Source organism: Zophobas morio, unplaced genomic scaffold, assembly GCF_036711695.1.
Source record: "Zophobas morio isolate AGI-343-1 ecotype UQ-CSIRO unplaced genomic scaffold, CSIRO_AGI_Zmor_V1 ptg000011l, whole genome shotgun sequence".
In the NCBI taxonomy this organism is placed as follows: Eukaryota; Metazoa; Arthropoda; class Insecta; order Coleoptera; family Tenebrionidae; genus Zophobas; species Zophobas morio.
In genome coordinates this window covers 21,951,394-21,974,234 of record NW_026972116.1, presented here as the reverse complement: position 1 = coordinate 21,974,234, position 22,841 = coordinate 21,951,394, and the positions used below count along the sequence as shown (strand labels likewise).

Below are 22,841 nucleotides of genomic sequence, written 5' to 3'. Positions count from 1 at the left end.
TGTTTTTCGGTTTTATTTCGTCTAAAATTTCAACTATTTTTCCCGAATCGTCAAAATAAAATATTACAATTTTTGAGATATTTTCAAAATCTGATTTTGAAACCGAATATTACGAAAATCGTGGTCCAGGACTATAAAACGCGGCCTATACTTTTCATGCGACTTGTCGAGATCTATATCCGAGATTTTTTAGTTGATTTTTAGGAAAATTTTACAAAAATTCAATTTTTCAATACCCTTCTGTATGAGATTTTTGACATTTTCTCGAGCATTTTTGAAAATTACTTAAAGATTAAGTTTGAGGCGAAGGCGTTGTCGAGAGTTCTCTTTGGCCGAGATACACACAACGTTCTTTAGGCTACTATACAGAAAAATAATTGGTTATGAAAGTGGTTTTGAGGTTAGAAAAATTGGTACCATCATGTTTTATAACGATATTCAGTAAAGATGGAGTGCATATACCTATCAGAAAGATTCTGTTTACCAAAAACACAAGATCAAGGACGCAAAAGTGACAAGTCAGTCCAAAAAAGTAATTTTGACATTTCTGGACGAAAAAGTGACACTTTATGAACGTGAGTGAGCACGTAAAATGACTAGATTTATAATGGTCGCAAAAATAATTATTGTTGTTTTTGCTGACGAAAAATAAAAAATAACATTTTGGTTCATAATTTAACATTTAGAAAACTACAAAAAAGCGTGAAACAGTGTCAGTTTGTTTTCAGTTTTTTGTTTTCATTTTTTAATGGTATGCCATATTTAAATCCACGCTTATTTTTTGTATGTTATGCGGTTACCTTGACCAGATATCGCGCTCTAACCACAAACGACTATTTAATAGCCACCGCTACAAAATTTAGACCAACTACTTAAGAAAATATTTCAAGATAGACCAACGCCGTATATCTTTGTCGGCAATTTGTACTTATCGCTCGAAAAACGAGTTCTGTAATAGGTCCGTATTAAGAACCAATTCTACTTTTCCGAACAAACTCAAACCAAATAAGAAAAAACCGCCGCAATTAAAAACAGTTTATAATTGCAGAGCGAAAACACTCGAGCCCAATTAACGCCTAATAGAAATCACATTTTAAGTAAGTAAGTATATTCCAAAAATAAATCTGTCGAAGCGGGCTTAATGAAGATGCACATCCAGGGATGTTGGTTTAGTGTGACACGAGACACTTGCGCTTTTGTCATTTTTGTTACCCGCATATAGCCGTAGTTTCTGGCGCCATCGTCGTGTCTATCTAAACAACTCCGATCACCTCTTCGTCTCGATCATGTCAGAGCTTTTATTTGTTTTAATATTTCCAGTTAAGACTATTAGGGGAGATTACAGGTCTCGAGGTAGACACAAACAACAAAATGTAATTATGGGACTTTTAAGCCCGCTTGAAAAAATAAGGGGCTGGGAGGGCATACAAATGGGCGTTTTGCTCTATAAATGTACTTTGTCCCACATACTTCTGTCTTTTTTTTTCTTCGTACTCTTCCGGTAACTCCTTATTATAGCTTCTTCGATAATTTAAACGACTATACGACAACTTCTCAATGTTCTACATTTATTAAAAGGAAAAAATTAACTAGAAAATGACTTTGAAGATAAAAAATCGTGTTTTTTAGAATGACTAGATCCTGAAGAATTGCAGAACGGGTATTTTCAGCATGACGGTGCAACAGCTCATACAAATTTGAATTTTTTAAGGAAATTTTATGACATCCCCTTTAATTACGTCACCTGATTTGAGACCTTTAGATTATTTCTTGTTCGCGATTTTTAAACAATCAGTGGATGGGGGTTTAATTCTTGTTGACATAACATAACCTAGCTTAATACAATGCAGTACATTTTTAAGCAAAGTGAATTACGTTCATGAAATTCATTAATTAAAATTTAATAATTTTTTGACATTAAAAATTGTGTTAAGTTACGACCTACTTTTCGGTCGAATTAATTTTTTTCGCTAATTTCCTTCAAATGCAATTAATTTTGGAAATTACGTCTCGCAAAAATTATTATTTATTTATATTTAATATGATTTTCACCATAAAATAATATCATTTTTTATTAAAATATTTTATTCTGTAGATTTCCAATTTTTTTCGTCTATACTAGTAGTACGAATATCCGAAACACTGATCTACAGAGTGAATCACTAAATGCGCGTTCCTCTATATGTCTTTAATTATTAGAAATTGAAAAAAAAATCAAACAAAGTTCTACGGTTCTTTGAGGACTATACCTACTCTTAATATATTTTCAAGGCGTAACAAATAACATAGTTTTTTTAAACAAAAGATCCTATATATATTTACATATTTTGAATGACCTCTTCTAAGGCTTTACAACCACAGTTTATTTTTGAAAATATGATGCGATGTTGCCACGTTATTCTAATTTTATGACCTTCTAAGAAAAGAGAGGGAGGGTGGGCGGGGCTAGTACCTGATAAGATAAAACTGATTTTGGCAAATAATATACCCTCTAAGAAAAGAGATGGTGGCTAGTATCTGCTGAAATCAGACTGATTTTGGCAGATGACATACCCTTTAACAAAAGAGAGGGTGGGTGGGCGGGGCTAGCACCTGTTAGAATGAAACCAATTTTGGCAAATGACATACCCTGTAAGAAAAGAGAAGGGTGGGTGGGTGGGGCTAGTATTTGCTAAGATAATACTGATTTTGGCAAATGATATACCCTCTAAGAAAAGAGAGGGTGGGTGGGCAGGTCTAGTACTTGCTAAGATAAAACTGATTTTGGCAAATGACATACCCTTTAACAAAAGAAAGGGTGGGTGGGCGGGACTAGTACCTGCTAGAATGAAACCGATTTTGGCAAATGACATACCCTGTAAGAAAAGAGAGGGTGGGTGGGCGGGGCTAGTATTTACTAAAATAATACTGATTTTGGCAATGATATACCCTCTAGAGTATTCCGAATTAAAACAAAAAAAAAAAAACACTGCGGCACTGAAGACTTTTTCAATTTTCAAATATCGCTATTTCAATTTTTTTCAAATAGAATATTTTGTTAGTGCATCTTATTATATTTTTTGTTCTCTTTCTTTTTTGTTGAGTATTTTCTATATTTAAAGTGCGATTTTTTTGCTTTTTTAAGAGACACATCGAACTTTTAGAAGAATGAGGACAAAAACTAGAGTAATATAATATAATAATAAAGGTGAAACGTTCGATTTGAAAAATGAGAGTATCAATATTTGAAAATTGCAAAGTTTTAGTTTTTTTTTTATAAATACTCTGTATATTAAAATTTGATTTCGTTGATACCACAACAAACCTTTATGTATCCGTCCACAAAACATTGTGAGACAGATTTTAAAAATGACCCTATTGCGATTTTTTTGTGAACCCTTCCAATGCCAAAAATATTGAAGAATATTTGAATAATGTAAAAATATGTAAAAATATTTAGTGACTCACCTAGTATAATAAATAAAAATATGGTCTTACATTTTTCAGTTTTTTGGCGCATCTTCACAAAATAAATTTCCGCAAAATGTGGTACTTAGTCAAGAATTTAGTAATAATACCGACCTTTTTCTTTCCATGTTATGGCGTTGAAAAAAATATGTCTGTAACAGATGCATAAGCTAGTATTACTCCACTCCCGTTGTTTGTCAAACTTTCAATTTTAATAATAAAAATACCTAGACACATTAAACCGCCTGACCAATCAAAAACGCGATCAAAGACAGCCTGGATTTCTAAAAGTTTGTCTTTGATTGTTACATTTTCAACTCATATAGATACTTAGTTTGAAATTAACGACAAGACGAAACTTCTATCAGCGACAAACCTTCAAAAATCCATGGCTGCTTTTGATTTTGTTGTTTTTTTGTCTCTCTTAGTGCCTAAAGGTGGGATTTCAAGTTTTTTAGATTTTTTAGTTTATGTTATTATTTAATAAGAAAGATTGGCGATACAACATTCTGCATTAGATTTAGAAAATTTCAAAGAGAAATAATAAAGAATCACGATGTCGAAAAAAAAAACATTGTATAATATGTTATAACATAATTTTTATACTCTGGTTTGAACACAATTTTCACGTCGACAATTAAATAGTTGATTTTTATTGTTCTGTACGTAATACCTAGATACTGTAAAAATTTGAGAAAATTTCGCTGTTTGAAAATTTTCATGATGATCACAAAATTTATGAACAAAGAAGGAATATTAATAAAAAAATTAAAACTGTTGTTAGAGACCAATAGGTGTAATAGCTACAATTCTGTTTGATATTTATTCATATTTGTTGTCATTTTAATAAAGATCTAATCAATAAATCCAGTGATTCTTGAAATTTTATACTCAATAAAACCAAACACTTAACGAGAAAAAAATTGATATCTTAGTCGGACTTCAAAAAAATTGTGGGTAATGAATATTCTAGTTAAAAAGTATCTTAATTTTGTCTAATTTAAGTGTTGTAATTTAAATATTCGATCATCGCCTAAAATTTACTTTGTGTAACGTGCCCAAAAAATATAGAAGTAATAAGTAATAGATATACAGGGTGTTCACTAAACATGTGGCAAAAATTCAAGCATCTTTGCGAAAATCATCCGAGGAATAACCTCCTGAATTTTTGCCGCATGTTTAGTACCTAAACATCCTGTATATTAGGGGACGTATTTGGTATTTCTTTTATTCGAAAATATGTGCAACTTGATAAATAAACATTTAAAATTATTCTTTTTAAACGACTTAGTTTTTTCTAATTCTGAAACAATTTTTTTGTGGCTTTGAACATAACCTGAGTGCAAAACTAACTTCCTGATAATGATTTTAGTTAATTAGATATTTATTAGATATTTTTTTATCGTTACAAATTTTTGTATGTTTGTATATATTAAATTATGAAAATTCCAATAAATAAATTCATTTTGATTCCTTAGATAAAATCGTGAATATCTTAAAGTGCTGTCATTTACAATTTCTGTTTACAAGTTCTGAATGACCAGCTTATTCATAGCTGTTCATTAATGTTATATGTTTCATTGCGCTCGTTGTAAACTACCCACAATGAAGTTGTACTCAGCTATAATCAGTCTGGGGATTTCCAGGTGTTTGAACTTAAGTGTACTATTAATTGTTATACATAATGACATATTTGCATAAAAATTTTCCAATAGTCATATGTATTAATTACGGTTCAAGAATATCTAGAAAAATCAGTAAAAACCTTATTCCCGGCCAATTACCTATTAAGTAAAAGTTTTTCTAACTCTGTTTTGACACGCTTAACGGAATTTTACAAGGTGCGATCAATAAAAATCATCCTCAAGTTGGCTTTGAGTCATAATCGGGAATTATTAAGACCAAATTGACAAAAATCATTAAACATTGCTGAAAATACACTTAAAAACTTAAAAATGGCTCTGTTTTTTTTTTGTATATTAATTAATCAATAAATATACCTACTGTTACATAATTCAAAGTATGTAACTTAAAAATCGTTTCACAAGTGTAAACATTTTTAAACTAAGTTGTTTTAATAATACCTAGTAATAATTTTAGTATTTAAAAAAGGCCTTTGAATTTAGTTTTTACTGTAGATATCAGGATACCGTTTTTTTTCAATTTTTGTCCATATTACTGAAAAATAATAAATGTTATAAGTGTTATAGAACATATATTGATAAATGAAATAAAATACTTCGTATATACTGAATATATATAGTTTTGCGTAGAAATAATGATACAAAAACATAAAATTGTTCACTGCATTTTTCGTGCATCGGGTTACCTATATATTTAACGAAATTCGAAAAAAAAACACATTTAGTGTGTTCAGTAAAAACCGAATCGACTCCAAACCTCAACCCAATCTAAGCCATACGTCGCCACTAAAACCATGCCCACAAATCCCAAACCCCCCGTGTCAACACCTCCTCCACCTCCCATAATTTCCCCGTGTTTATCAATCCTTCACCTAAACCCGAAACCCGATCCGTCCCGATACCCCTATAAATCAGCTCCAGCGCAAAAAGGCGTATCTTCCCGTGATTCCGCTGACATCTCCACCGGCGAGCCGACCACTTTACCCATCACCTCCAGTTAGCCGTGTGCCACAATCCGCCGTAAACTCCGCGTTTGACTGACACAAACCACGCCCCCCTCGCGCCATCCCCCCCACCCACCATTCCATTGGCCCGCCAGTAACCAAGTAACCGAGGTAACGGCCCCGCTCTTGCCAATGGTCGCCCTCAGTCCGCTCTCGGCAACGCGACGCGAGTGTCGAAGATGCTCCTCTAGTCTCGAAACGCTGCAACACTGGCAACCCACATGGCGCTAGGCCTCGGCTCCGGGCTGTGCTCCGGGCCCGGTTCCGGGAACCAGTCGGACGCGTCGTCCTCGCCCGGAATCAGCGTGCCGATCCCGGTCACCCCCGTGGCTCCGGGGCCCATCATCCCCAACCCCATGTTCGCGTTGCCGACGCTCAACTTCACGGTGTCCCAGGTGGCGGCGGTGTGTGAGACGTTGGAGGAGAGCGGCGACATCGAGCGGCTGGCGAGGTTCCTGTGGTCGCTCCCGGTCGCCCATCCCAACATCCAGGAGCTGAACAAGAACGAGGCCGTGCTGCGGGCCCGAGCGATCGTGTGCTTCCACAGCGGCAACTTCCGGGAGTTGTACGCGATTCTTGAAGGCAACAAGTTCAGCAAAGGCTCGCACCATAAGCTCCAGGAGATGTGGCAGCTGGCGCACTACCAGGAGGCGGAGAAGCTCCGGGGGCGGGCGCTGGGGCCGGTGGACAAGTACAGAGTGCGGAAGAAGTTCCCTTGGCCGAGGACCATCTGGGACGGGGAGCAGAAGACGCACTGCTTCAAGGAGCGCACCAGGAGTCTGCTGAGGGAGTGGTATCTGCAGGATCCGTATCCCAACCCCACGAAGAAGCGGGAGCTGGCGCAGGCGACGGGGCTGACGCCGACGCAAGTGGGCAATTGGTTCAAGAACCGGAGGCAGAGGGACCGGGCGGCGGCTGCTAAGAACAGGTTGGTTTTATTTATGGCTTTTGACAAATAAGTCAGAGAGGCGGTTGCGATAATTAATACGCTCATTCGATCGTAAATCATTTGCTGCTAAGATGAAACAGATTAATCATTGGATGTGTGGCTACTTGAAAGTATTTACATTTTTTGCCAGGGACGGATCGTGGGATTGGGCCGAACGTGAGGTTTAGCTCGGAGATAATTGCTGCTTGCGAGCGAGAGCTGTCTAACACCGGGAGCTAGGCGGTTTTTTAGAGTGTTTGAGGTCTCGGGCACGATTTTTGACACAAGTTGAACGGAGGTACCAGAATTTTGTTCTGATGAAATGTGCTAGGAAAAACGGTTTTTTGAAAAATATTTTGACATTATTCAGTGTCTCTAATACAAATAAAAAAATAATACGGAAATGGCATGTCCAAACTGGTGATTACAAGATTTTCTTCCTTAAAAAATGTGCAAAAATTACTCCCATACCTATATTTTCGTCCAAATGTAGAGGATACAGATCTTCAAAGCTCAATTTTTCTTTTCGAAATTTCATCCATCGAATTTTCATTATTCAAAATAATTTTCAATATATTATTTTACACACTATACTCGAAAAACCGTCACAAGATTCAAATCTCCATTATTAAAATATGTATATATTTTTTAATTACCACTATTGTTTGGTAGATATTTTGTGATAGTTACAGAATCTACCCATTTCAGAAAATCCGTTTAGAGTACAGAAACTTCTCTTTAATAAAGTTAACCTATCCATCGACAAAATATGTTCAAACAAAATTTTCCCGAACAAAATAACGCATGAAATATTTTTATTCAATTAATTATCTGAAATTCCGACTTTGATGTATTTTTTAGTACTCAAGTATCTATGTTCTGTTTGTCTTTATGGCGTCCAGAACCAGATAATGTTTCCAGTTTAATCGAACTCTGGAAGTGTGGAAATGTTATTACTGCAAATCAAGTACATAGTTAATAATAAAAAGGATTAAAAAAATAAGGGACAATTTTGAATGATCCCTGATGAGTCTCACATCGTTGTAAATATTTGTTTTAATTTTAAAATTCACTAATAACAATTTTAAGACATCTATAATTTTTTTGTGGAGTGAAAACCGATGTGTTTCCGGGTTATTTCTTTACATGATTTCTGTACTAACATTTGAATCCTGGTTAAAAATGATCAAATCAGAGTTTCTATAAAAACTGGGAGTAAATTAATTTAAAAATAAAATCAATCCAAAAAAGTTTTTCAAAAATGTTCGAATCTACTGCCTCTATGAGAAACGTAATTTTGAATACCGTAGATTTTTAGTTCTGCCACTGAAATTGCTATAAAAATTATTGTTTTTAAAAATAACTACATTTTCTATCACACTAGGAATTTTTCTTCAGCTATTCTATTTATTCTTATTAAAATAAGTAGCAGTTGAATTTTTTGTATTTAAAATCTAATAAAATTTTAAATGTACTTAAAAATGAATTAAGCAAATCAAAACCGAAAGTTAAATTATATAAAATTCGAAATAAAAAACTGGAACCTTTGTCACTCTATACAGGGTGGCGCACAAATAAACCGTTCGATATTAAGATCAAAATCTACGTTTGAGAAAAGTCATTAAAAATTCCGCGTGTCAACTTGGCGTTCACTTACAAAAATAAAATATAGATTTATATCGATAGTTTAAGGCCAAAAATTAGCCACTGTTGTCAAAATAATTCTGAACTTTTTTAAGTTTTTTGTAATACTATAAAATGAAGAAAACCATGAATAAAAATATGATACTTCCAAAAATTATTCACTTTTATATACCCAATCCAAAATAAGTATTTTTGAATCACGCTCTATACCGTATGTTCAAAAAAAAAGCCGTAGCTGCCTGATTTTTTCTAGCACAGCATTGTGTACCTACCTACACGTCACACTAAATCGTTTCAAATATAGGTACTACGACATGATTTAAGAAATTAATTTTTAATATTCATTTGTTTTTGTCTGTGACACCCTATATATTTTGTAGGAGATTTTTATATATACTTTTTCTGAATTCATTGATTTTCATGTTTTCATATTTTCGAACATTGATAATTTAATATACAGGTATTAATGAATGATTTGCATCTAGGACTCTAGAGAGCCGTGATCACACGCAAAAAAAATTGCGGTTTTCGAAAAATATCTACAGTTTTTGGGCGACACATGTTTTCGTATTTTTTGTGATTTAAAGAAATAAACGTTAAGATCTGATTTAAAATTTGACAACTAATTGACAGATTAATTAATTAAACAAAAAGTCGATTGAAGCTGTGCATTAATACATGAATGAATCATTTAGTAACACCCGGTATTTGCAACAAGATTTTGTACTGAATTATAAAAAGTTCATGTTCAAACTTAGATATTTCTGCACAGTAACAAAAGCAACAAATATTGTCAAACTTACTAACGTAAATAGTTAAATTAATACATATAACACATTACAGCCGTTTTGACACAATAATTTAAACCATTTTTTCCACAATTTAGTAACAAAATTCGACGTCATGATACATGAATGAATTAAAAAAGAAAAAATAATGTCGTAAAAAAACAAGTGAATGTTAAATATTAATTTTAACGACTTAATTTGAAGTGTCACGCTGTGTATAATGCTGCAGTCGAAAAAATAAAACAGCTGCGGGCCTGGATTTTTTTTCGAACACACCGTATATACATGTTAAAACTGGTAAATCAAATAAAAATATTGTTTTATGACATACTGGCATCATACGATCGAAAAAAAAACTTGTCAAGTATGCTTTGGAATTTATAAAAAAAAAAATGTCAACAGTATCATTATTTTTGACTGACAATAGTTAGATCTGTCAATTTGACATTATGTTTTATACAGGGTGAGTTATCGTTGACAGCGATTTACATAACCACAAAATATGAACGTGACACTATAGCAAAATCACAGAAACCGTCAGTGCTGCCAATAGAATTAAAAAAAATCAAAAGCATATTTTGCAAGGTTTTTTCGATTACATGGTACTTATATTTACTGCATTAAGCAACTCTATTTAGAAATACGTATATTTTAAAATTTGCTCAAAATATTAAAAAGTTAATTTTGAAATAATCTCAAAAAAATGTGATAATTTTAGCTAGAACAAAAAAAATTACGGAATACGACTTTTTTTTCCTATGACTAAGAAAATGAGGCAGGAATGAATTCAGAATTAATACTGTTAGGTACACTGTGAGAATAAAAAATGATTTCAGATCTTCAGCGGATAAATTCGTAGGTAGTGAAAATAAATCGACTAAATACAGAATGTATATATCAACAAGTATTGTTTTAGTTGGCAATATAATTAACCTATTTTGAAATTTTTTTGTGGTAGTATTGCTCAACCTGATTCACAAATTTATGACTCTTTTAAGTACCTACCCAAGAAAGTTAGGTTATAAAATTTTAATAATGACGAATAAAACAAAAAGTTTTGAAATGACCATAATCTGACAGGACGAAAATTCTATCAAAGACCAAAATAATTTTCAAAAATCCATGGTTGTCTGTGATCGTGGTTTTATTGCTCTCTCCGTAGAGCTACAATTTTTTAAATTTATTAGGTACATTTAGGGTGAATTGTTGTGATGATGATTCCTATTATATATGTTGTTATACTGTTCCATGTTTATGTGGAAATTAAAATTATACGAGTATATTTTATAAAAAAAAAATCATAAAATAATGAAATATTTAGAAATAGAAAGGTAATTTTTTCTCAAAAAATTAGTTTAAATATGTTCCATAATTTTTCCAATCTTAACTGTCGTTTTTAAAAGGTTCATTTAATGTTTGCGACATTTGTTCTTTGCGAAAAAATTATTAAGAATTTTTGTTAACTTTCTTGGGAATTTTTTCTACAATATATTGCTAAAAATTATTTCTGCCGATAAATTTTCCAAAACCGCTACACTCAGGACTTTTATACAAGTCTTTGTTAGAAATACAGTGATCACTAGTTATAAACAAAAAAAGCGTAAAAGGCGTACTTTACGTTGTAATTGCCATACAAGTGGTGTAAATAAAATTTTTAATGTAGGTGTGAATTTTGGAACAGTTGTGTAAAGAGCATTTTTGCACCTAGTGATTGTGACTTGGATAAATTCCCTAGGAAAATTTCTTGTGAACTTTAATTGCATGTTTTTATTCCGTTATTTAATTAATATGCGAATATTCAGTTCAGTTATGTAACAAAACAAATGAGTAATCAATTTTTCATTCACTAAAAAATTTAAGAACAAGTGAAGCTATGAAAATCATATGTTACTGTTTCTATAAAAAATCAAATCATTATGAATGCGAAGTGTCGCCAAAAGCAAAATTTTAACACATGAAAACAAACGTTGTTATTGAAGATAAATTACTGCAAAAATTTACAATTCACGTAGAAACAATTATTACCATAATTATACTAACTACGAATGTGTAATAAAACTTATATTACGCTTAATTGTAGGTGTATCACGCTTCATTGTGATGAGGGTTTGCACCGATTGCCATCTAAGCCAGATTTTTTCTACATAGTGCTAATAAATGCCTATTCATCGAACCTGACTACGTACTTTACGTTTGGTTTTGATGATGGATTTGATTAGTTACAGTTCTGCCAGCTGTCACACTATTTGCTCACAATCTTGAATCCTTCATACGAAAAAGGTGGCATATTTGATATTTAGTAAAAAGTCGTGGCCAACTTGTCGAACAAGCATTTCTAAACAGTCTCCTAAAGCAAATATGTACACTCTAAAGTTGCTTGGAACACCAAAACCGTCCACCGTTTCTCCTGTGTAAAATCGCCTTCCACTTCTAACAACATAATCCCGACACCTCTCCGGCAAAACTAGCCTCATAAACATTGATATAATACTTTGATAAGCATGTAAACAGAGCTGCTCCAACCGGCAATAAAAGATTCCGGTAGTCTTGTTCAATAGGCCGTAAATCAAGCAGTAACATGTAATTATTACAGCATAGGCAGCGATCCGCCGCTCGCTGAACGTCGGGTTCTCGACTATTTTATTAACGAGCAAAAGTCTATAAAACCGACTCGAAACTTTACTGCTACCGTATAATTTTTTCCGAATCGAGTTCTTGTCTCAGGATTTACAGTTCTGTTTATTTTTAATTCGTGCATGCAGTGACGGAGTTTAATAAGTTTGTGTCGCTGCTGGGGAAACTTCTTAATTAAAAATCCATTCTCATTAATTTTTTGTTGCGCTGGAAGTAGTGGCAAGCGCAAAAGCTGCCGGACGCTGGACGGATAAGAATGTTTTTTTGTTGGCGTATTTACACTGTAAACAGCCATATTCAGCAGTTGATTAAAATTATGTAACCGTGTTGGGGGATTTTTGTACGACAAATTTGAGCTGAGTTGATAAATTTTTAGTGACAGTTGTGAACAGTGTGTCGAACCGTTGCTGCTTTATCGTGCTTTCACTCTCTCGGGAACAATTGCTTTTCTGAGTTTTAGCAAATTTAGACCTGGGATGGGTAAAACCAATCCCTCTTAACTCTGGGAATTTCCAGATTTTGAAAATCACACTTTTGCAGGTGTTGAAACTGAAGACTGAGTCTAATGAGGCGTACAGACTTTGCAGATCCGCAAATTTTCGTGTTCTGAAGAACCGGGTTTGACAGACAGGCTGTAAACACAATTGAGTATTAATATGCAAGACGGCACTTTGTCCTGATTTATGCGTAATTTGAAGGATGAAGTTGTTTTGACGAGGCGGTGGCCGAGTTAAGAAGTCAGTCGAGGGTGTTACAGATGCTTTGTGGATGGCTTACACCGAAATGCGTTTTAACGGCTAAATGCGTTATGTTGATTACCGATTTGTTTATTGTGTGTTCTGGCGGATAACCATTTTCGGTTATTTCTTAAGAGTTATTGTTTATTTTGGCTGACTTAATCGGTGTAATAGCCTAGCACTCAATTAATAGGTCCGGGTTTATAGTGCGTGAACACAATTTTATATCTATCTTTATCTAACTTAGATGATGTGTAGTCATCAACTTTCACGTTTTTATATTTTTCGTTGGATGTTTCATTCCAACTGATTGAAAACTACTATCAAAGATGCAAGTAGTAATAGACAATTAGCGAAATTACGTCATATAAAATAATTTTATTGTTGTAAGAAAAAATTATTGCTATTCCGAACACATTTTCAGTTAAGATTAGCTACTGTTGAAAATTGTTATTATATCAAATAACTGTTTTGAGTATTTTGATTTATATGGAGAGAGAAATAAAAAATACGATCAAAATACCCTTGAATTTTTAAAAAATCAATCAAAAATAGCCAAAGATTTTTTAAAGTTTGTCTGTGATCATTACATTTTCAATTCAAACATTTAAATTGACGGTAATCTGTCAAAGACGAATCTTCAACTATTTGATTTATATGAATAAATGGTAATACAAAAACATTACCAAAGGCAGCCGTGGATTTGTGAAAGTTTGTCTTTGACCATTGCATTTTCAACTCGAACATTCAAATCGACGGTAATTTGATGACGATACGAATATTCTATCAAATACAAATCTTCAACTATTTTGTTTTACACGGAGACAATAATAAAAAACACGATCGAAAATTGCCACGAATTTTCTAAGGTTTGTCTTTGATTGTTGCATTTTAACTCAAATATTTAAATTGGCGGTAATCTAACGATACGAATATTCTATCAACGAAAAATTTTCAGCTAAATAAAAAACACGATAACAATTTCAACTCAAACATTCAGTTGACGGTGATCTGATGACGAGACGAACAAGTCTTCAACTAGTTTGATTTATACGGACAGAGAAATAAAAAAACTCGATCAAAACTAGTCAGGGATTTTTGAAAGTTTGTCTTTGATTGTTACATTTTCAACTTAAATTTGAAATTGGTGATAAGCTGCTGTCAAAATAAGAGATTAAAATTACCTGAAAAACCGACTTGATTTTTAGGGTTTTCCAATCCTTAGCGGTAGGTGGGCCATAAAATCGCTTTAGAATGAAGACAAAGAGCGCTGTCTCTTAAGCTTGGAACAACAGGACCGCACTTACTGTAATTCTGTAATCCATTATACCTGGTATGTACATACCAGCTGTCATATCATTCCAGGGTCAAACTCAGTTTAATTTGTTGGAAAACCCTAAAACCAGCTATAACAAGACGAATTTTCCAGTGAAGAGAAATCTTTAACTATTTTGATTTGTATGGAGAGAGCAATAAAAAAACACGATCAAAAACAGTCATAGATGGTGACAGTTTGTCTTTGATAGTTGTATTTTTAAGTCAAATATACAAATTGACGGTAATCTAACCAGAAGAATCAAAGACAAATCTTCAACTAAAAAAAAACTCGATCAAAAATAGCTAGGGATTTTTGAAAGTTTGTCTTTGATTGGTGTATTTTCAACTTAAACATTCAAATTGATGGTAATCTGATGACGAGACGAAATTTCTAGCAAAGAGAAAAACTGTTTTGAATTATACGGAGAGAGCAATAAAAACACAGTCAAAAACAGTCACGGATTTGTGAAAGTTTGTCTTTGATCGTTGCATTTTTAACTCAAACATTAAAATTTACGGTATTCTAATAACGAGACGAAGATTCTATCATAGGCAAATTTTCAACTAAATTAAAAAAAAAAAGATCAAAAACGTCGGATTTTCAAAAGTTCGTCTTTGATCATTGCATTTTCAACTCAAACATTCAAATTGATGGTATAGTGAACCAAGACCTATAAGGTTATATGGCCATCATAAAAGTAGTTGACCGCAAATAAATACCCCCTTTGTGTGGTTCGCACTAAGCTTACCGGTTGGCAATAAATCATCTTCTAAACATTTCTTGCTCATATTTAACAGGGCCGGCTTTCAAAGCGAGTGGTTATTTCGGAACCCTCAGCGGCTGCAGGTAGTAAAAAAATAGTGGAGAGGTGGATTTTCATATTTAGTGAAAGCCGCCCCTGAACGAAACCACAAGAGCCGGTCGAGCTGCAGTGGACACGTTATTTACGACCCTAAAACCTTTTCTATTGTAAACAACTTAAGTTCGACACAATGGGATGATTTTATGATGGCCATATAACCTTATAACTCTTGGTTCACTATATTTTGATGACGAACTGAATATTCTATGGAAGTCAAATCTTCTATTTTGATTTATATGGAGAGAGCAATAAAAAATACGATCAAAAACAGTCATATATTTGTGACCGTTTGTCTTTGATAGTTGTATTTTTAAGTCAAATATTATTCAAATCGACGGTAATCTAAATATTCTCTGAAAGACAAATTTTCAACTAAATGAAAAACACGATCAAAAATAACCAAGGATTTTTGAAAGTTTGTCTTTAATTATTGTAATTTCAAGTCAAAGATTCTGATTTGGCGATGAGACGAACAAATTTTCTACTATTTTGATTTATGCGGAGAGAACAATTAAAAACTCGATCAAAGATAGCTAGGAATTCTTGAAAGTTTGTCTTTGATTGATGTATGTTCAACATAAACATTCAAATTGACGGTAATCTGATGATGTGACGAATTTTCTAGCCAAGAGAAAAACTATTGTGAATTGTATGGAGAGAGCAATAAAAAACACAGTCAAAAACAGTTACGGATTTGTGAAAGTTTGTCTTTGATCATTGCATTTTCAACTCAAACATTCAAATTAATGGTATTTTGATGACCAGGTGAATAATCTGTGGAAGTCAAATCTTGAATTTTGATTTATACGGAGAGCAATAAAAAACGCGATCAAAAACAGTCATAGATTTGTGACAGTTTGTCTTTGATAGTTGTATTTTTAAGTCAAATATTCAATTGACGGTAATTTAACGAGACGAATATTCTATCAAAGACAAATCTTCAACTAAATAAAAAACACGATCAAAAATAGCCAAAGATTTTTGAAAGTTGGCTTTGATTATCATAATTTCAACTCAAACATTCAATTGACGGTGATCTGACGACGAGACGAACAAATTTTCAACTATTTTGATTTATGCAGAGAGAACAATAAAAAAACTGGATCAAAAATAGCTAAGAATTCTTGAAATTTTGTCTCTGATTGATGTATTTTCAACTTAAACATTCAAATTGACGGTAATCTGATGACGTGACGAATTTTCTAGCCAATAGAAAAACTATTTTGAATTGTATGGAGAGAGCAATAAAAAACACAGTCAAAAACAGCCACGGATTTGTGAAAGTTTGTCTTTGATCATTACAATTTCAACTTAAACATCAATTGACGGTGATCTGATGGCTAGACGAACAATTAAATCCCCAACTACTTTGATTTATACGGAGGCAGCAATAAAAAACTGGATCAAAAATAGGCAGGGATTTTTGAAAGTTTGTCTTTGATTATTATAATTTCAACTCAAACATTCAATTGACGGTGATTTGGCGACGAGACGAACAAATTTTCAACTATTTTGATTTAAGGGGAGAGAACAATAAAAAAACTCGATCAAAAATAGCTAGGAATTCTTGAAAGATTGTCTTTGATTGATGTATTTTCAACATAAAAATTCAATTTGACGGTAATCTGATGACGAGACGAATTTTCTAGCGAAGAGAAAAACTATTTGAATTATAAGGAGAGAGCAATAAAAACACAGTCAAAAACAGTCACGGATTTGTGAAAGTTTGTCTTTGATCGTTGAATTTTTAACTCAGTCTTTCAAATTCACGGTATACTGATGACGAGACGAATATTCTATCAAAGACAAATTTTCAACTAAATTAAAAAAAAAAAACGATCAAAAACGTCGGATTGTCAAAAGTTCGTCTTTGATCATTGCATTTTCTACTCAAACATTCATATTGATGGTATTCTGATGACGAGCTGAATATTCAAAAAAACTGGATCAAAAATAGTCAGGGCATTTCTGAAAGTTTGTCTTTGATTATTGCATTTTCAACTCAAATTTGAAATTGGCAGTAATCTAATAACGATAATTTTCCAGCGAACAGAAATCTTCAACTATTTTGAATTATACCGAGAGAGCAAAAAAAACACGATCAAAAACAGTCATGGATTTCTGAAAGTTTGTCTTTGATCGTTGCATTTTTAACTTAAATATATAAATTGACGGTAATCTAACAAGACGAATATTCTATTGAAGACAAATTTTCAACTAAATGAAAAACTTGATCAAAAATAGCCAAGGATTTTTGAAAGTTTGTCTTTGATGATTGCATTTTCAACTCAAACATGCAAACTGACGGTATTCTGATAACGAGACGAATATTCTATGAAAGATAAATCTTCAACTATTTTGATTTATACGGAGAATGCAATAAAAAACTTTATCAAAAAGAGCTAGGGATTCTTGAAAGTTTGTCTTTGATTGATGTATTTTCAACTTAAACATTCAAATTGATAGTAATCTGATGACGAGACGAATTTTCTAGCAAAGAGAAAAACTATTTTGAATTATACGGAGGGAGCAATATAAACACAGTCAAAAACAGTCATGGATTGGTGAAAGTTTGTCTTTGATCGTTGCGTTTTCAATTCAAACATTCAGATGAAGGAAATTTCACAAATTTGACAAGATTCTATCAAAAACAAATCTTTAAAAACGCATGGCTGTCTTTGATCGGGTTTTTTATTTTAACCTTAATTATCAGTTCACATTTTTTAGATAGTTTTCCTGGCAAACAAAAACATATGTTAATCTTAATACATAGTTCATGAAAGTCAGTTTCTAGCTATACATATAATGGCTAAAATTTTAGGATATTTTCAAGTTTTTTCAAAAATTCTTATAAAAATTTTTGTCGACGCATTTCGCCAACCACATTGGCATTACCTAGACTAAACTAAACTCACTTGTCTAAACAAAACTGGCTTAGTTTTGTCTAGATAGTGCCAAAGTGGTTGGCGAAATACGTCGGCAAAAATTTTTACTATTTTTTTTTAGTTTTCGGTGTGGTTAAAATTTTAAGGGTAACATTGAAATTGTTTTAGATATTTACTAGATATTGCAGCATTAAACATCTTTAAAAATTTAAAAATATATAAATAGTAACTAGGTTGTTCAAAAGTTCCTTAAGGTTGTTTCTACAAGACGGCTTGCAGTGATCACGAAAATTCAAGAATTAATATCAATTAATAAGTAGCATTGATATCTGATTCGCCATTTTTATTGTCCACTTCAATGTAGCAACAGCCTTAACTCTGATTAATGTAATTCCAACCCGGTTTTTTATCAGTTTTTAATATGTAATGTCCTTGTATCATATTACTTAGACAGATGAATAACACACCTGTCGCACATTAAAAAAGTATACAACACGTATTATTATGGAATTATTATTTAATATTATATAACACCGAGCAGGCAATAAAAACAAGATCAAAGCCAGCCGTGGGTTTTTCAACACTTGTCTTTGATAGAATTTCCATATTGTCAGATTAGCGTCAAGCAAAGACAAATTTTCAAAAATCCATGCCTACCTTTGATCGTGTTTTAATTGCTCTCTCGTTGTTATTAGATACACAGTGTTTAATTTCAACTGAATGTTTAAAGTTACTTCAAAACTACTACCTGATTATGAAACAACTTTACGATTAATAAAAACTCTTTATATATACTTCATCAAATCAATTAGATAAGTTCCAAAATTTCATAATCAAAACAGTTAAAAACCCACCTCAATTCTAACCTGTTACAAATGACAACAAATACCTCAGATGCTATCACAAAAATTTCTGAAGGCATTTCCTGTTCTAGTTATGAATGAAAGTCGCTACTAGCAATTGTGATTAATGGTTAAATAGTGAAAATCAGACAAGTTTCTCTGCTGGATATTTGTAAAGTTGTTTCACGACTCAATGCAGAAAATCATTATCTGATAGGAATAATTACACATTTAATGAACAAAAGACATGCAATGTCATACATAATCGAGTTAGACACTTTTAACTCACTGCAAAAAATCGTAGCGTAAATTTGCGTCGTTATTGTAATTCCCAATCGTTAAACCTACACCGCAAAGCAATAATATAATTGCATATACATAATATACAATTAAAATTTTCCCGAAGCTCCCACTTAAAAACTGCATTAACGTTATCGATCGATAACGGCGGAGTTAACACGAAAGCACAAGTTACTTAAGAACTCATTTACAACACCTTAATAGCAATTTAGACACCGGATATGATGCCAGGAACTACCACCCGATTATATCTCCATGTCCGGTCGTAAGAGCGAAATCACTTCGACGTGAATTCTTCGCACTGAATAAAACAGTTGAGAATTTTTCTCGGAGCGACTTTCAAAATCACGTGCCAAAGCTGGAAGGAATCAGCTCCAGAATCCAAAGAGAGTAATGTGGCTTGTGTGAGTAATGATGTAGAAGGATGTTAGCGACCTAAACCGGCCGAAACTCGGCTTGAAACAAGAAACTTGCCTTCTCGGATTACACGGTGGGTTATCATGCGGGGGTCTTGTTGTACAGGAGATAGAACTCAGGTAAATCGTTTTGACAAGGTTTTTGGGGGATTTTACCAGGTCGGGGCTTTGGTGGGCTGGGTGGGTTGAATTCCACTAAAAATTATACTAACGAGAAGTGGACACGTAATTCGTAATGTAGCCAATTCAGGGTCTTAAATTTATTACACGTGATTTAATTTTCTTTTCATCTGTGGAAATTGAAACCACAATTTCAAAATTTCAAAAATTTTAATAAATATAATTACAGGATTTTCAGAAATTGCCATGAGAGGATCTCCCAAAAATCAACGTGTGATTTGAATATTGTGTCAATGAGACATTATGAAACATGTGATTATTAATGTGATTATTTTTATATACAAATAAGTATTGTGATTAGATTAAAAGATTAAATACGTTAAAAAAACATGTTGTTTTATTTTCAAAAATATATTAAAAACTAAGCTGATTTATGCAAAATTTGGAGTTTTTTTTCTTCTTCCTAAAAAATAAAACCTTTGTTCACGTGGTATCTAAACACAAAAACGGTCGACTGTTCCAAAAGTGACGGAAAACCTCGATGGTATGTTAAAAAGGTACATTTTTGAAAATATTAAAGTTCAAAGTAGAAGAATTTACTTCGTAATTCTGACGTCTTAAAGTGAATTTAGCAAATTATTATTAAATTATTATTTAACTGTCTATTAGACAAATTTAATATTTCCAAAATTTTTATTGTTTTCGAGTTATTCAGGGCCTTCTTAACAACGTTGTACCATCGAGCTTGTCTGTGATTTTTGGAACAGTCTGTATAACATTTTATTCCCGTGGGATGATCATCAAAAAAACTGTTTGGGAACACTACAAAAAATTTGGAATCAAACGAAAATTTGAGAATGCTATATAATATTGTTTGTATTTTTCAAAAAAAAAAAAAAAAAATACATCGCTTAGTTGCTTAGTACATAAATATTAAGTTTTTAAAATTCAAGTACATACAATAAATATAAACTCAATAAAAAATTATTGTGCTTATTTGACATTAAAACAGTCGAGAGCGGAAATTTGTTATTAAGTTCTGTTTTTACCACAAACCGATACATCAATTAATAAAGAAACCATTGACCGTGAAATTAAATTTGAAACATCTAAGACCCGGTTTACACAAGCTCAAATAAATATTTGGTTGCGACTAAAATTTTAAGACGGCGTTAAAGTACCACGTGACCGAGTCTGCGCCAATCAGACGTCGCTAAACGCTTCGTTAAATGCGTGATTATCTGTTTTCAGTTAAAAATGTTTAAAAATAAAGCGTGTTAAAAATTTAATACTAATTGAAAAACTAGTAAAAATTGATTATTAAAAAATAAAAAAGGAAAATGTTAAGCAAGATTTAAAATATCTCAATTAAAGTAGTTCGAAATAAAATATCTGGTGATTTTTAAATTTCTTCAACTAGAACAGAAATTTAGAAAATCAAATGGTAGACAGTACAAAATTGAATTTTTTAACGCATAAAAAATTATATATAAATTCTTGAACAAAAAATTTTTAGGTACATTCAAACATCAAGATCAGGTAAAAACTTTTGTATGAAAACAGTCCACGATTATTTTTACCGTATTTTATTTTGTATGATTATCCACAGATGTATTATTCAGATTTTAATTAGGTTAATTATTTTTTAAAATGTCTTATTATTCATATAATAGACTTAATTTTAAAATTATGCATTGCTTATGCGACATTTGTGTTTTTTTTGTCAGGTTGATAACATACTTAAAATTTTATGATGGCATATCTGCTTCTCATTTTGACATTTACGTCACTAAGTCAGTACTATGATGAAACATATAGCATTGTTACCTATAACTCAGAATTGCAAACCTTTACATAAAAATATTTGTCTACATTATACTGAGAGAGCAATAAAAAATACGCTCAAAAAAGCCATGAATTTTTGAAGATTTGTCTTTGATAGAATTTTCGATTTGTTAGACCACAGTCAATTTGACGGTGCGGTTAAAAATGCAACGATCAAAGACAAACTTTCAAAAATGCATAGACATCTTTGATCGTGCCTTTGTTGCTCTTTCGATATAATATAATAGATAGTTTTATGTTGTATTTATCTTTGGCATTTTTTAAATATATGTAATAATTTCTTTTCAAAATATTTGACTACTTTTTTGTCAGGTTGGTAACGTATCTAAAATTTTATGATGGCATACCTGAGTGTCAATGTCAAGTTAATGACACTAAGTCAGTAGCTGTCATCTTATCTTCACGGTTGTTAGGCGCGTTCATGTCAAAATTGACATATAGCCATGTAAGCAATAACTCATAATTGCCAACACAAAAATTTGCTTAAGTCGATAATAGTCACCAGCTTCACGTAGTCGCTTGGAACCTGCAATCATTCACATAAATGAAAAACATGATCAAACATAGCCAAAGATTTTCGAAAGTTTGTCTTTGATTATTATAATTTCAACATTCAATTGACGGTGACCTGATGACGAGACGAACAAATCTTCAACTATTTTGATTCATACGGAGAGAGCAATAAAAAAAAACTCTATCAAAAATAGCTAGGAATTCTTGAAAGTTTGTCTTTGATTGATGTATGTTCAACATAAAGATTCAAATTGACGGTAATCTGATAACAAGACGAATTTTCCAGCGAAGAGAAACCTTCAACAATTTTGAATTATCCCGAGAGAGCAATAAAAAAACACGATCTAAAACAGTCATGGATTTGTGAAAGTTTGTCTTTGATCGTTGCGTTTTTAACACAAATATTCAAAGTGACGAATATTCTATCGAAGACAGATCTTCAACTAAATAAAAAATATGATCAGAAAAAGCCTCGGATTTTCGAAAGTTTGTCTTTGATCATTGCATTTTCAACTCAAACATTCGAATTCGCGGTATTCTGATGAGTGCAATAAAGAAAACACGATCAAAAACAGTCATGGATTTGTGAAAGTTTGTCTTTGATCGTTGCCTTTTTAACTCAAATATTCAAAGTGACGGTAATCTAATGAGACGAATATTATATTCTATCAAAGACAAATCTTCAACTGCATAAAAAACACGAACAAAAAAAGCCTGGGATTTTCGAATGTTTGTCTTTGATCATTGCACTTTCAACTCAAACATTCAAATTGATGCTATTCTAATGACGAGACGAATTTTCTAGCGAAAAGAAAAACTATTTTGAATTGTATGGCGAGAGTAATAAAAAACACAATCAAAAGAAGTCGCGGATTTGTGAAAGTTAGTCTTTGATCATTTCAATTTCGACTCAGA

General features: G+C 32.4%; 1 protein-coding gene across 2 annotated transcripts in view; it reads left to right on the top strand.

Annotated features, from left to right (window-relative positions):
* Window positions 1-6,252: 6,252 nt before the first annotated feature.
* Window positions 6,253-22,841, top strand: part of LOC135126578 (homeobox protein SIX3) — an 81,956-nt gene continuing 65,367 nt past the window's right edge. For both annotated transcript variants that reach the window (XM_064052605.1, XM_064052604.1), the window contains exon 1: window positions 6,253-7,022. In XM_064052605.1, the coding sequence (XP_063908675.1) occupies window positions 6,316-7,022 (707 nt within the window). In that variant the 5' untranslated portion in view covers window positions 6,253-6,315. The remainder of the gene's footprint in view (window positions 7,023-22,841) is intronic.